The sequence below is a fragment of the Biomphalaria glabrata genome, chromosome 9 (assembly GCF_947242115.1).
Source record: "Biomphalaria glabrata chromosome 9, xgBioGlab47.1, whole genome shotgun sequence".
Taxonomy (NCBI): domain Eukaryota; kingdom Metazoa; phylum Mollusca; class Gastropoda; family Planorbidae; genus Biomphalaria; species Biomphalaria glabrata.
The window spans coordinates 31088041-31103981 of NC_074719.1; the positions used below are offsets into that span (position 1 = coordinate 31088041).

The 15941-nt window shown below is 37.8% G+C and overlaps 1 protein-coding gene across 3 annotated transcripts in view; it reads right to left on the bottom strand.

Annotated features, from left to right (window-relative positions):
- Positions 1–15211, bottom strand: part of LOC106053322 (prostaglandin E2 receptor EP4 subtype-like) — a 28196-nt gene extending 12985 nt beyond the window's left edge. The window contains exons 1-4 of one of the 3 annotated variants that reach the window (XM_056040148.1): positions 14463–14561; positions 11246–11440; positions 8085–8211; positions 6015–6197 (exon numbers count right to left, since the gene is read on the bottom strand). In XM_056040148.1, the coding sequence (XP_055896123.1) occupies positions 6015–6197; positions 8085–8197 (296 nt within the window). In that variant the 5' untranslated portion in view covers positions 8198–8211; positions 11246–11440; positions 14463–14561. Of the gene's footprint in view, positions 1–6014; positions 6198–8084; positions 8212–11245; positions 11441–14462 lie in introns of all 3 variants that reach the window. The other 2 variants (XM_056040147.1, XM_056040146.1) reach the window with 2 other exon arrangements.
- Between the last annotated feature and the right edge of the window lie 730 nt (positions 15212–15941).

The window sequence follows — 15941 nt, forward strand, 5'->3', positions numbered from 1 at the left end:
GCCGGAGCCGGATATAACCGGATAGTAAAATTAGATATTCGGCCGGAGCCGGATACCTACTTGACTCAAACAGCTCGTTTTACTGAAGTTTTTGCAAATCTTCTATATAACATACCTATATTCATATTATTTTGTTATTTACTTTCTTACTTTAAACTCTATCACTGATTGATAAATTAAAATTAACAGCATTTTTTTTACAGATATGCTTATCATAAACTAATCTTTGTAACATGAGATGGTGTGTGTGTGTATGTATGAGGCCGCTAATTGTAAAGTAGAATGTGGGATAACTCATGTAGAATATATAAACTTATATGTAACTAAGGTAAAGGTAAAGTTCAATCTTGGTTTTATAGCGTAAATCTCTCTTAAGTACAATCTAAGTTGTATAGTGGGTAGTCCAATAAATCCAGGCTTCTCAACTACTTGGTAAGGTTCCATGTCAGTTGCAATCATCTTTGCTATGGTCAAGTGAATGCGTTTAGCATTATCACTATTAATATCCCACAATTTAGCTTTGTCTAAGACCTCTTTAATCCCTGGTTGCTGCTTGTGTGTGAGGCTTGACGAATCACTGGAGCTCGTAGACGTACTGGCACAGGCAGTGATATAACTTAATGCTGATTTAAATGCAGTCATTTCGTTGAATAAGTCTGGGTGTTTCGAGCGTAGATGACTAATCATAGTGCTGGTTGAGAAGTCTTTAGGTTTGCCTGGTTTACCACGTGACAGTACTATTTTACAAGCATTGCAAACTGCTTTAGAGTTGTCCATTGTTTTGACATTAAAGTAACGCCATATAAGTGATGACGTTTTATCAGCCATTATTATTGCTATTTAATTTACTAAATGCCCTTGCAAGCCACTTTTATCCCCGTGGCTTGTGTAACAAAATACTTGTAGGGGTGTGTCCTGTAGTTCAGCGCTCTAATTGACATTTCTCTTCAAGTAAACAAACTTAGTGTCATCATCTAGTGACCTCTAGACAATGTCAATATGTCTTAACAATTTGGTTTGTGGTCCAGACCCTTGATTGACAACCTATCTCATAATAAACAAACTCATACCAGATTAACCTTATAGAGATTTGGCTTGTAGTCCCGCCCCTAATAGAAATTCTACTCCAAGTAAACAAACTCAGTTCCCTCATAAGATGTGACCTCTAGACAGTGTCAACACGTTGACATCTGGCTTAATGTGGTCAGTTGCCTATCTGTGAACTCAATGTTATGGACTAAACAAACAAAAGGAGGTGGGGGTTGCTCATTTCTACATCTGGAGATATACCCACACATCTAGACAGATTATCAGTGTGACGTAGTTAAGGAATATTACGTGTTTACAAGTCCACTCAAAGGTCAAGACAAGCTTTTAAAATGTGCCAGACATCGCTGCTAAGTATGTAATACGAATTTATAATGTAAAGTCTAGTCTACCCCCCCCCCCCAATAACAAACCTAGTTCCCTCGAGTGACCTCTAGAGAGTGCTTACGTCCATCGTATCTGACTTGGGGTCACCTGTCAATCAATGAACTCAATGTGATGGGCTAAACAAATAAAAGGGGGAGGGAGTTGTTCATCTGGAAATTTACCTGGTTACCTTAGAGGTGTGGCTATGGTAGTCCAGCCCCCCCCCCAATAAAGATTAACTACTAAGTAAACAAACTCAGTTCCCTCGAAAGGTGTGACCACTAGAGAGTGTCAATACGCTGACATTAAACCTACGTCCATCGTATTTAACTTGTGATACCCGCCTATAAAAAACTCAATGTGATGGACTAAACAAATAAAAGGGGGTGGGAGTTGTTCATCTCTACCTCTGGGGATATACCAGCACAGCTAGACAGACGTCTGGTCAGCATGACGTAGTCAAGGAATGTAGCATTTTAACATGTTAACTAACCTACTCAAAGGTCAAGACAAATTGAAAAAAGTGCCAGCCATTGCTGCTCTGTATGTAAAGCGCATTTATGATGTAAAGTTTCATCTCTATTTATATTAAGTTATTAACACGCCTTGTCTTTATAATAAACGATGTTTGGTGCATATTCATAATGGCTCTATTTTTAAGCACATTATTTTGTTTTCATATAAACATTAATACATTCTATAACAGACAGTAATGGAACGAGGTCCACTTTATGCATATTAAATTATGTACTTTTTACTATCCGGTTTATTATCCGGTAGTGATATCCGACCGGAGCCGAATAGCACCGGATAGTAAAAAATGCCGGATATTCGGCAGAAGCCGGAGCCGGAGGGACTATCCGGTGCACCCCTAATATATATATATATATATATATATATATGTATATATATATATATATATATATATATATATATATATATATATATATATATATATATATATATATATATATATATATGAGAATAAATAAAAAACAGTATTTCTCAACCTTCGGCGAAAAACAAAATAACTGGGGCAGCGCTATAAGGTTCACTAGAACGGGTTCGGGGCAAAGACCCGACGACAAAAGCGTTTTCTTGCTTTTTTCGCTGCAGAAACGTGTTCTCCTTACATCTACAGCTCATTATTCATCAGTTGGGCTCGGGGCGAAGCCATAAAAATAGGACCGCCCCCCCCCCACTCAGAGGGATAGTGTGGGGAGGACAGTGGTTGCAATAGCCCCCTTTCCCTTTACCCCACCGAATCAGCCAAGATACTTCAAGGGGAGCGACATAATATAAAATGTAAATATTAATTCAACTAATTTTGTTTACAAACTATGGTTTCTTCATAAAAGTAGGACCGACCCCCCCCCCCCCCACACTCAAAGGGTTTACGTGGGAAGGGCAGTAGAAGTATCCCCCCCCCCCCCCAATCGTCAAACAGGGAACGACATAATATAAAGATCGGTTAAAATATCAATAACAAGTTTTAATCATATAGATATTTCAATGATTCTGTTAGCAAGCTGTGATTTCTACAAATATATTGGACCGCCCCCCTCACACTCGAAAGTGTATTGGGGGGGGGGGGATAGATACCATCGCCCCCTCCCGACCCCACCAAATCGTCCAACATACTAGAGGGGGGGGGGCGAAATAATCTAAAAATAGATTTAAATATAAATAATTGGTATATATTTAACATAAGTAATAATTTCGTATATAAACTGTGTGAATTCTATACTAAAATTCGTCCAACATACTAGAGGGGGGGGGGGCGCGAAATAATCTAAAAATAGGTTTAAATATAAATAATTAGTATATATATTTAACATAAGTAATAATTTCGTATACAAACTGTGTGAATTCTATACTAAAATTCGTCCAACATACTAGAGGGGGGGGGGCGCGAAATAATCTAAAAATAGGTTGAAATATAAATAATTAGTATATATATTTAACATAAGTAATAATTTCGTATATAAACTGTGTGAATTCTATACTAAAATTCGTCCGCCCCCCCCTTCTTGGGGGGGGGGGCGGTTGGCCGAGTTGGGGGGGGGGCGATCGCCAGTGTTTTGATGTCTATGGATATGGACTATCCATATGCTAAACTGATAAGTTTATTCGACCATCGTCTGTAATATCTACAGGCCAATCCCCATTGTCGTTAGGTCTGGAGTATATTTTCCTGTGGGTTTTTTTTTACTGAACATCTCCAGGAAATAAAAATGTAATACATACTCGGGGTAATTTTGTTGCTCCGTGCGGCCTCCGCCACCCGCATGTGGCAGGCTACAACATGAATTCTGCTACCTGGAATCCACAATTCAAAAGGACATGTCTTTAGAAGTGAAAATAAAACAAAAACCGCTTAGGGAAATCTTGGTCGACCTTCGCTAGAATCAGACCAAGAGTTTAGGGAAACAGAAAGCTCAGCACAATGATCAAAATGGAGATGTAACTAGGCAAGTGTTTTGAGTACACTTCTGTACGACAGTGAGTCAGAGACTAGTTTTGCAAATCTGAAGGATATTGAAAATCACATGGCAAGAAAGAGTGTGTAAAACTGAAATACTTGCTAGAAAAGGTCTTCCCAGCATCTTTACAATCCTGAGACAACGGTGCCAGCGTTGGCTTGGTCATGTCCGCCGGATGGAGGACAATCGTAACCCCAAAGTCATCCTTTATGGTCAACTTGCGACTAGCTCAAGAAAAACTGGTCTTCCCCACCTACGATATGAGGATGCAATCAAAAGGGACCTCGAAGCAGTGGACATTAATGCTGGGAAGATATAACCCAAGAACGCACTGTGTGGAGAACGATGGTAATCAAGAATGCTACGGACAGCGAAAAAATATTGGTCTCCACTCTGAAAGAAAAACATGCCAAACAAAAATAGGCTGGCTCTTCTACCACCAAAGCGAATGTCATTTTAAACTGTGATACAATTGGACGGAATGTCTCTCGACACTATGGCTCCACAGTCACATGAAAAAGTGTTTACGAGATAAGCCATAGTCGTTCTACGACTGAAGGAGGTTAACATCATGTAGACAGCACAACGATCAATTCTCTTTCCTTTTGCCGACTAATGTCAAGGTAAAACTCTAGACATTTAAATCTCATTGGGATTCGAACCCGAGATCCATTGGTTCCGAAGTCAATTTCTTTATTACTGCTGAGAATTTTGCCTCAGTTTCAATGACCAAGATGTCATAAGTGTACGAACAAATGTACTATCATCACAGCACCCAATCTCTCTCTCCGATCGCTCTCCTCCAATCTCTCTCCTCCAATCTCTCTCTTCCTATCTCTCTCTCTCCAATCTTTCTCTCTCCAATCTCTCTCTTCCAATCTTTCTCTCTCCAATCTCTCTCTTCCAATCTCTCTCCTCCAATCTCTCTCTTCCAATCTCTCTCCTCCAATCTCTCTCCTCCAACCAATCTCCGAAGTCAATTTCTTTATTACTGCTGAGAATTTTGCCTCAGTTTCAATGACCAAGATGTCATAAGTGTACGAACAAATGTACTATCATCACAGCACCCAATCTCTCTCTCCGATCGCTCTCCTCCAATCTCTCTCCTCCAATCTCTCTCTTTCAATCTCTCTCCTCCAATCTCTCTTCTGCAATCTCTCTCTTCCAATCTCTCTCTTCCTATCTCTCTCTCTCCAATCTTTCTCTCTCCAATCTCTCTCTTCCAATCTCTCTCCTCCAATCTCTCTCTTCCAATCTCTCTCCTCCAATCTCTCTCTCCAATCTCTCTCCTCCAACCAATCTCCAATATGTATGGATAGTCAGCTACATATTATGTACAAATTACAAAGACAAATGAAGAGATTATAAATTGCCTTAATAATGGACCTGCTACAGACTGTCAAAAAAAAAACAACTTTAACTCTACAGCCATATCGCAAGGACCTCATTTTTTAAATGTTAAATATGCTAACCGATGTATCATAGTATTTTTATAGCTCTGGTGGTGCTGCGGAGAGGGGTAGTAATGTGTGTCGCCCCAGGCTAGAGCTAGACGAGCTGTCCAACGTGACAAGTGGAGACGGTCAACAGCGATAACTGATAAAGTTTCAAGAAACGTCTTTCGCGGGGCCAAGTTTGGGTAGGGAAGCGGATAATAAGTGAAATTTAAGAGTTTGTATTAGAAAATAAATTCGTCTTTGCATTTTATTCATTCTTTACTACGTACAGAATTACTTTACGAGCATTGCGTGTAGCGAAGTCATACAGTATATCATAATAATTGTTTCCTACATAGATCACGCTCACGTATATTTTAAGGACTTTTTCGTATATTTTGCAATTTCCGGGAGCTTCTGGTAAATCGAAAGGAGGGCACGGGAAATGTGTTTTAAGTTATAAAATGGTTTAATTTAATAATTTATACACCTTGAATTAGCGCGGATCCTATGAAAGTGCGGATCCTTTGAAAGTGGGGGCCCACTGCGGTCGCATAGGTTGCAGTGGCCTAAGACCGGCCGTGCAAAATAGCGGCATATGCTACGCCGCCGGTCGACTAGTTATAATATATTATACCTATGAAATTCAATAAGCTAATATTAAAAACAGTGTTGAACTTACTTATCACTAACTGAACAGTCAGATCCCTTAATGTAAGAGATATTAGTTGGCACAGTCATGGCTCCAAAAATAACCGCTGTTGGCAAGGCCAATACAATTGCTAAGGCACTGCAAACAGTCATGATGTAGAGAGCAGACTTTGGAGATATCTGCTTGCCCAGTGGATAACATATTCGTTTATATCTGGCAAAACATTCAATTTATGTTTTGTATTTATAAAGTATAAAATTATATGATATTTATTTCGACAGTTGTTTATTTTTATGCTATATAAAAAGGGCATGCATTCCTTTTAATTCTATACTAATAATGAAACACTGCCAAAAGTATAGAACGAGAAGTCTGATCAAGATAATGCTAAGAATAATTCTCAACAGAATCAAGAGAAAAGCTGAGATCTTTTCCGAAAAGTGGGTAGAAGCGCTGTTGAATAGACTTAAATGAAAAATGCCTTCAATCCCACAAGAAACTGCTCTATAACTTAATTGACCGCTATAACATAGCTAATTGGACCATAATAGTTTGGCACAAAATATAAATTCATTAAAGGGACTTCACTTAAAATTATCACTTTAACTATAACTGATTGAAAAGCATGGTTGATGATTCAATATACACATATTTTTCAAACATTTTAACAATACGTTTTTTGTATACTTAAAAAGAACAAAGTTTGTATTAACTGTAATTGTAGGAATTAGTTTGAATCAGTCATGTCATTAACTTTGTCATAGATCTAGAATAACAATGCGATTACACGTATTTTTACCAAATGTTTTTGTTTAGCGTAATTTTATGCTTTTAGCTTTCTCACTACGGCGACTACGCTATTATTCTATCACATGTCTGGACCAGTTGGTATCTGGGTGATCGCATTTTAAATGCATTTATTAAAAAAAAGATTTTAAAAAAGAGCAACGGCCTGAATTAAAACTCGATAGCTAAAGCATCCTTAAGTCAATGCACTAACCACTGTGCTAGGGGTGTGCTTATGAAAATAGAAGGTTTTATAGTTATCTCTTGTAAGTTTTAAACTTTTATCTCTACAAAGTATAAAGGAGACTAATTGAATTGTCAAGAACAATTTCTTTCCCTTGTTCGAGATACCAAATGGCACCAATAATTATTAACTAATTTGTTAATTTTGTTTTTGTCAGGTACAAGAAAAAATTGTGCAAAAGTTTAGCTTGATCCAAGATTGAGTGTGTTGGAGAAATAATGTGTTCACACTTTGTATCAGACTGAGAGAGTGGATATAAACTTTTTAAAAACAAATGCAGAAAAGGGGAGGAGCAATTGTGATATCGTTCAGGTGACGTCTGCTTTTCAGTACAGCCTTGTTTTATCTTGTTGATAAGATGAGCAGTTGGTATGAAAATCAGTGCAGCAAAAAAAAAACATAATAGTAGTTTGTGGTGGAGATACTACGAGATGAATGGCCAAACATTAGATGAAGTTGACTCATTTATATAGTAAATACCTAGGATCAAACATAAAAAGAGGTGGAGGATCAATAAAAGAAATAAAAACCCTATAAGTTTGGGATCCTCTACCATAAGCAAACTGTGGACAATCTGGAAGAGTGACATCAACTTCCCCAGTCAAATTAAAAATGTATTCTTCAATGGTTGTGAAGTTGGACACTGAACACTGAGGCTGAAAAACAAATTCAAGCTTTTGAGAGTAAATGCAATAGAAACGTACTGGGTATCATATACCAGGAAAGAAGACATATGAGTTTGCATTGTTACAAGTAAACATTGTGGCTGGCAAAAAGGAGAAACTCACTAAGCAGGTTTTGTTATATTGTAAAACATGACTCACTGTCCAAAGTCATCTTTTAAGGCACGAAGAAAGAGTCGTCCAATGAAAAACTTGCTGGGCCACGTAAAAGAATGGACCGGCCTCTCTCTTGATGTCCTGCTAAGAACAGCTGCTGACCGGAAAAAATGTGGAGGGCTTTGGCTACGCGAGCTATCACAACGAAAGTCAAGGGACAGATGATGAAATGCGTTTTAATCTAGTAGGTCAATGTTTCCGTCACACATTTACAAGTTATAGAAACTGTACCTATCGATAGCAACAACTATCAAAATGCTTCCAGACACCATTGTACAAAACAAGTTGACGGTTCTGACTATCTGGCACAATGGATTGGAGCCAAAAGTGTAGTTGTTAGTCATGTCTATAATCTCCCCTGAAAATAGAAATCATGCAAAGACCAGAAATTTAATTTAATATCACTATATTCTGAGGCTTGTAACGTTTAGGAGAAATGGCTACTTATTGTCTTCCTTAAGCAGACCTTTTTTAAAATTTAATTATGCAAGCCGTAATTCATAAACGAATAAATACAAAACAATCTATATATATATAATTCTCTTCATGGCTCAAGAGTTTGGACACGCAAACAAGAAGTAAAGGAAAGATTACTCTTTTATTTCTGCAAGTCGGACGAACTAGAGTTACGCCAGGAAAAAAAAAGAGGGGTGGGGGAGAACAAGTAGTATTCACTCGTCACTAGATAGCAGGGCCGGACCGTTGTAACCAAGAAAGATCACTCTTTTTTTTTTATTTCTACCTCACGTAGCGGCAAAAAAAAAAAAAGGGGGGGGGGAGAACAAGTAATCTACTCTGTATTCACCCGTCACTAAAAAGCAGGCCGGACTCAACCGTTGTGGGGCCCAATTCGAAACGGATTTCGCGGGGCAAAGTTTGGGTAGGGATACGGATAATAATTTAAGAGTTTGTATTAGAAAATAAATTCGCCTTTGCATTTTATTCATTCTTTACTACGTACAGAACTACTTTACGAGCCTTGCGTGTAGTGAGGTCATACAGTATATCATACAAATTTCATTTCCTAAATAGATACGCTCAATAGCAAGAATTACCAAATGTTTCAATCTATCTACGAGAATTGTTGACCTCAAGTAATTCTTCATTAGTTTGAGGCGCGAGAAGCTTCTTTCACCAGATTACACAATTACGGCATAATGCATAATGCCGTTTTTTTTTTATCGCGCGAAGGATTGACGTTTTCCATATTAAATGACACCCCAAAATGACAATTTTTGTATATATATTTCATGAGATTTGTATGAGTTATCAAAAGTTTTTAATAATTTCCGAAGTTTTCCACGAATTTTTCATATATTTTGCAATTTCAGGAGATTTTCAGGAGCTGCTGGCAAATCAGGCGGCCGCGGGAAATCTGTAATAAGTTATAAAATGGTTTAATTAAATAATTTACTCCTAGAATTAGCGCGAGTCTTATGAAAGTGTGGGGCCCATTGCGGTCGCATAGGTTGCAGTGGCCTATGGCCGGCCATGCAAAATAGCGGCGTATCTTACGCCGTGGGTTGACTACATATAATAATAATAATACTAAGGCTAGTCTTCAAGTCCGAAGATTAGTGAGGTATGCAGTATTTCCCGTGGGTGCGCAGTCCAAGTTGTGACCTACATATTTTGCCACATCCATGGCAAACATAACCATTGTCCACAGGTGGTCGATTTAGATTTTCTTTTCGCCGTCTGCGTTTGTCCTCGGCAGCAGATTTTCTTTTGGTCTCAAATGTGTATCCCGCGGCCTTCGTGAGTGACCTCCAGCTGTCTCGTTCTAAGGCCGCATGCAACCAGGTGCTCTCTTCTATGTCAGCCAAAGCAAGTTGGCGCCTAAGCTGGTCTTTGAAGTGTTTCCGTGGTACGCCTCTGTTACGTCGACCACCTTTTAGCTCACCAAAAAAGACTGCCATTTGGCATACGTTCGTCTCCCATACGTGATACGTGCCCTACCCAGCCTCTCTGTCGGACCAAAAGAAGTCCCTCTATACTGTATATACCGCCTTTGTTTTTTGTATGGGATAGTAGACGTCGAAGATTGAACACAATGCCGTCAGATCGAAACCGGATATAGATGCCTTCGTGCAATCGCTGACTCATTTGACCCAGCATTATGCCAAAGAAGATAGCGAATAGAGTAGGAGCAAGTGCACAGCCCTGCTTCACGACATTTTCTATTGGGAAGTGATCAGAAAGGGCACCATTGTGTCTGATCTGGCCTCTTTGTCCCACGTGAAACTGCTTGAGAATGGATAGGAACGTAGATGGGCATCCCAGTTTGGCCAAAATCCTCCACAAACCATCGCGACTGACCGTGTCGAAAGCCTTGGTTACACAAAGGCAGCATATAGGTTTAAGTTCTGCTCTTTGCATTTTCCTTATCATTTTCGCAGAACAAATATCATGTCAGATGTACCTCTACCAGCTCTGAAACCACATTGGCTTTCAGATAAGACCTCGTCCACTAAAGAGTGGGTTAGTTGGTCAAGCAACAATATATATAACAAGTAATCTATTCTGTATTCACCCGTCACTAAATAGCAGGGCCGGACTTAAACATTGTGGGGCCTTATGCGAAACGGAATTCGCGGGGCCCAGTTTGGGTAGGGATACGGATTATAAGTGAAAATTAAGAGTTTATATTAGAAAATACATTCGTCTTTGCATTTTATTCATCCTTTACTACGTACAGAATTACTTTACGAGCCTTTCGTCTGGCGAAGTCATACAGTATATCATAAAAATTCTATTTCCTACATAGATCACGCTCAATAGCAAGATTACCAAATGTTTCAATCTATCTACGAGAATTGTTGAACTATAAAGTAATTCTTCGTTAGTTTGAGGCGCGAGAAGCTTCATTCACCAGATTCCAAAATTACGGGATAATGCATAATGCCGTTTTTTTAACGCGTGTAGGATTAAATGACACCCCAAAATTTTTATTTTCCATATTGAATGACAATTTTTGCCTATATATTTCAGGAGATTTGTATGAGTTTTCTAAAGATATTAATAATTTCCGGATATTTCCAGAGTTTTTCGTAGGCCTAAATTTTGCAATTTCAGGAGATTTCCAGGAGGTCCTGATAAATCGACAGGAGGCCGCGGGAAATCAGTTATAAGTTATACAATGGATTAATTTAATAATTTATACACCTAGAATTAGCGCGGGTCCTATGAAAGTGCGGGTCCCACTGCGGTCGCATAAGTGCGGAGCTCACTGCGGTCACCTAAGGCCGGCCCTGCTAAATAGCGGCGTATACTACGCCGCCGGTCGACTAGTACATATAAAAATATATAGTATGGTATATCAGATACGTTCACAATACGAAAGGGAATTTCTTTTTCGTTGCTTAAATTTTGTATTAGCTCTGTATACTCACTGGGACTCCAATGTTGACGCTCTCTTTCTCACGCTGGCAGTATTTTTCTGACGGGATACAAACAGGACCTTTGTCCTTAGGTTGTGAGTGATCGCAGGCTTTAATGGAACATTTTGTTTAGAGGGAGGGAGGATTGGTGGTGGTAGATTGCGCTGAAAAATGTCTGTCTGTCTTCCGAGACATATGAATCTAGATCTAAATATGAGACATATGAATCTAGATCTAAATATGAGACATATGAATCTAGATCTAAATATGAGACATATGAATTTAGATCTAAATATGAGACATGAGTCACATGAATCTAGATCTAAATATGAGAGTAGGAATCTAGATCTAAATATGAGACATATGAATCTAGATCTAAATATGAGACATATGAATCTAGATCTAAATATGAGACATATGAACCTAGACCTAAATAAGAGACATATGAATCTAGATCTAAACTTTGTTTTTGTACACTTCAGTTTTTAAGGACTTTCATTTTGTTACTTTTTCCTCTACTTCAATAGGCCTACTACTTGGTTAGCTAAATCGGTAGAACATCACACTTTAGATATGAAGGTCAGTAGTTCAAGTCTCTAATCGCACGATATATTTTATTTACTTTCATATATTTTTTAAATTCTGTTTTTCACACTATTTAATTTTTGTTATTGTGTGGGTGGGGGTGGGGTGGGGGTGCAAACAAAATAATTAATTATCAATAGTTAATTAACAAATTGGTTCTTTTTTTTTAGTGCTTTAGTTGTCAGGTAATATAAATAATTGTGCAAAACTTCATCCAAGATTGGGTAATGAAGAAATCACGTGTACACACTTTGACCAGACAGACCAAGTGAGTTGATATAGGTTTTGTAAAAAGGGGAGGGGGTCCATGGGCGCATCTAGGATTTTTTTTCAAGGGGGGGGGGAGTAGTGGTGGGATTCCCCCCCTCTCAAAATATATATATATATATATGTGTGTGTGTGTACATAATTAATCTTTATTACATTCGGACCCTTCATTCTTTCGGAAGACGTTTATTGTGCCCTAGAATAGGTTCTTCCTGGAGCTAGTTGAAAAATTGTAGACTCCCCAGCCATTTCTAGTCAGGTGGTCTGGGGGGAGCGCTAGGAGCTTTCCCAGCGCGGGGCGGAGCCAAGCACTATTTCCGGTATTGAAAATTAACAAAATGCATATTCTGAGGTATCTACAGTGCATTATCCTGCTATTTAAAAGTTTTATTTCAAAAATCGTATGTGCTATTCTTACTGACTTAGATTATCCAGCGTCGCTCGGCGCATTGGGCGGCAAGCTGCTTCCACAAAAATCTGTCACTGGTAATGTCTGACGCCACTTATTATGCTTAATTCATTTTGTCGGAGAACATGTCCCTCAAACCTCATGCGACGCTCTGTCACAACCTTACTAAGGGGTCGAATACTTGTTCGGCATAGGATTTCATTGATTGAGACCCGATCTCTATAACTGACTCCTAAAATCCGTCTTAGCCATCTTTGTTGAGCCACATTTGTTGTTTTCAAATTTCGGCAGACTATTCACTGCACTTTATTAATGGAGCCCAGCCACTGGTAGAAATGTTTAGCCTCTCTTGGCTACGCTCTTAGAATTAGGTGACTGTAGTTTGCTTTGGATTTTATATCGAAAAGGGAAGTTTTATCGTCAAAATCATTTTTTGGAGGGTTTTAAACTGAAAATCTGGGGGAGTTTGTTTTTTTAAATTCAAAACCCCCATAGCTACGCTCATAGAATTTTGTGACTGTAGCTTGCTTTAGAACAAAATTGAAAGGAAAGGTTTTCAACCTCAAAAACATCAGGAGGGGTTTTAAACTTTAGAAAAAAGCCCTCTGAAGGAGGGATTTAAACTCAAAACCACTCTTGGCTTGGCTAGGCTCATGGCATTTTGAGTGTGTAATTTGCTTTTTTTTTTATTGAAGAGGTATTTTTTAGCTTCAAACCCCGCTGAAGGGGGGTTTTAAACACAAAACCCCTCTTTGCTACACTCATAAAATCTGGTGGCTGATGTTTGGATAGTCTTATATTGAAGAGGGGGGGGGGGGGTTATCGTAACTTTCGGAGGGGGTTTTTAAAAATTAGTTTTCCTTAGCTATGCTCTTAAAATTCGGGGATTTTCGTTTGCATTCTTTTTTTTTTTGTTTGGTTTTGTTTTATAGTTTATAGAAGAGTGGTTTTGACTGCAAAACCCCCTATTAGGGGGTTTTAAACTTAAAACCCACTTGGTTGCGCTTGGGCAAGTGATGGTTTAGTATTAAAATCATAGCTAAAATAAACAGAATCAAAGCAAAAAATCAGTCACTAAATTTCGACCCTTCCCCTGCGGGGGGGGGGGGTGTTGAACCCCAACACCCCTCCCCTGGCTACGCCCATGAGGGGTCCATGGCAAAATAGTAAGCAATATATATCAATATATATGTGTGTGTGTGTGATAGATAAATTAGAATGTTATAAGTATGTATGTATTTATGTATGTCCCGAATAGAAATCAAAATGGTTTGGCCAATCTTGATAAAACTTGGCACAAATATTCTTTAGATCTAAGGCGCAGACTGTAGTGTATGTTTTATGTCTTTGCAACAACCGGAGGGTCCTAAAAATAAAATACCTAACTTTATCTCTATTAATATTTAACAAATCGGAAAACCCGTTTTCACAAAACTTTAAATTAGATACCACTAGGTCAGCTAAAATATAGTGGAACTTGGCCCTAGATACACAAACTATGTCTCATGGCCCATATCCAGCTATGTATATATAAGAAAGTAATATACGAAAGGCTGTTCGTTTTTCGCAAGATCTTGTCATAAAACATAAATGTGGTATTGAATATATTAGTACAAATGCGCTTTTGTTTTTCATTAATTATGCAGAAACATATTGACCTTTTAAAAACAGTGAAAAAGGCAGTTCATGTTATTCAAATTGTTGTAACAATAGAATGCACAATTCAGTCATATTGCGTGTGATTTTTTTAAACTCATTATGTTAATACGATTAATCCACATGGGCTGTTAATATCTGTTAAAATCATTTTGTCAACTTTGTTATAATAGAGTATTTTTTATTGCAAGGCTACAAGGTATTAATTTATTTAAAAATTATTAAAATCCAACATTCCAAAGTGAATGTATATATTCTTTCTTTAAATATAATAACAGTAATTAATAGTGAGAAAGCAAAATCATTGGTTACCAGGAATGGCCAATGAACAGCTGAGTAAGTCAAATATTGCTAGTCCTTGAATATATCTCGTGATGGTTCCTGTTTTCATTCGTCTACAATATACATACAGAACTAGTCCATTTCCAATGATGCCAATAACCATAAAAACAGCCAGAACAATTATAGCAGGTAATATCAGTGCAGTAAAGGTCAAGTTTAGCTCATGGAGGTATTCATCGCTGTCCATGTAATGACTGGTGTTGCTGAGGTTCATTCTCTATAGAGCTTACCTTCAATCTGAGCTTTTCAAAAGAATAGAGCTACCAATTCTCGCAACACAATATTGGAATGATTTTCAATGGCCACTATAGAGGATTGCCCAGAAGATGTTGCTACCTGTAAAACATGCCAGTTACACATACTGTCATAAATAATAACAAAGTTGCTAAAAATAGCGCTCAAATAAACAACTATTGAGGCAAACTGTACAACCACAGATCATAACTAAAGATCCTCATCTGAAACACTTAAATATGTTTACATCTTGGCTGAAGAAAGCTAAATTAATCCCCAGTTTCAACTTGACTAGTTGTTTACATGACATTCTTTACAGACATACCTACAATAGACTTTCACCCTCCACTTAAGCTGTATCCAGTGACACTCTGCACTTCTAAACACTTCAAATCAACTTCAGTGACACTGTTGACAACACACTTAGACAACTTTAGTGCTATTTTGAGTAAGATCTAGTACAAACTAAATAGCTACAAAATAAAGTCTTTAAATGAATTTATATAAAGTGTATAAAATTTAGTATTACTTTCTAGCAACTAAATATGAAATATAGTTTGATTTTGCTATGATTTTTTAATTCATTTACCGATATATACTGTATACTAAGTACTTGAAAGTTAACTAGACAATCTCAATGTGGTAAACCCCTGCAACAATTTGGACACTTCGAAAGTGTCTAACAGAGTTAGGTAGAAGCAGTGATTGGGAAATGTACCTACATCCCAACAAAATAGTCAATGATTTTATAATATACTAACTATGAGTTTGCTCGCTTTTGGTCGTTTTTGTTTTGTACAAAGCTTATATCAACTCACTCACTCAAAGCTTATATCAACTCACTGGTCAAAAGTTTGTACACGCTATTTCTCCGACATCCAATCTCGGATCAAGCTGAAATTTCGCACAATTATTTTTTTAAAACTGACAACACAAAAATCAATAAAATAAAACCCAATTAGATAATTAACTATTGGTAAGAAATTATTTTGTTTGATATATCAAACAAGGGAATGAAATTGTACTTGACTGAATTAGTCCCTTTTATAGATCGTCGTCTGAGGCTTAGTGAACACAAACATGAAATAGATACAATAGATAACTAGCTTTTTCAACCATGTTTGTTAGCAGAGTGGTTACCACGTTGGCTTGAGAAGACTGAGAAGGCTTTAGCCCACAATTCGAATTCAAGTCGTTCCCCTTTTGAAAAAAATA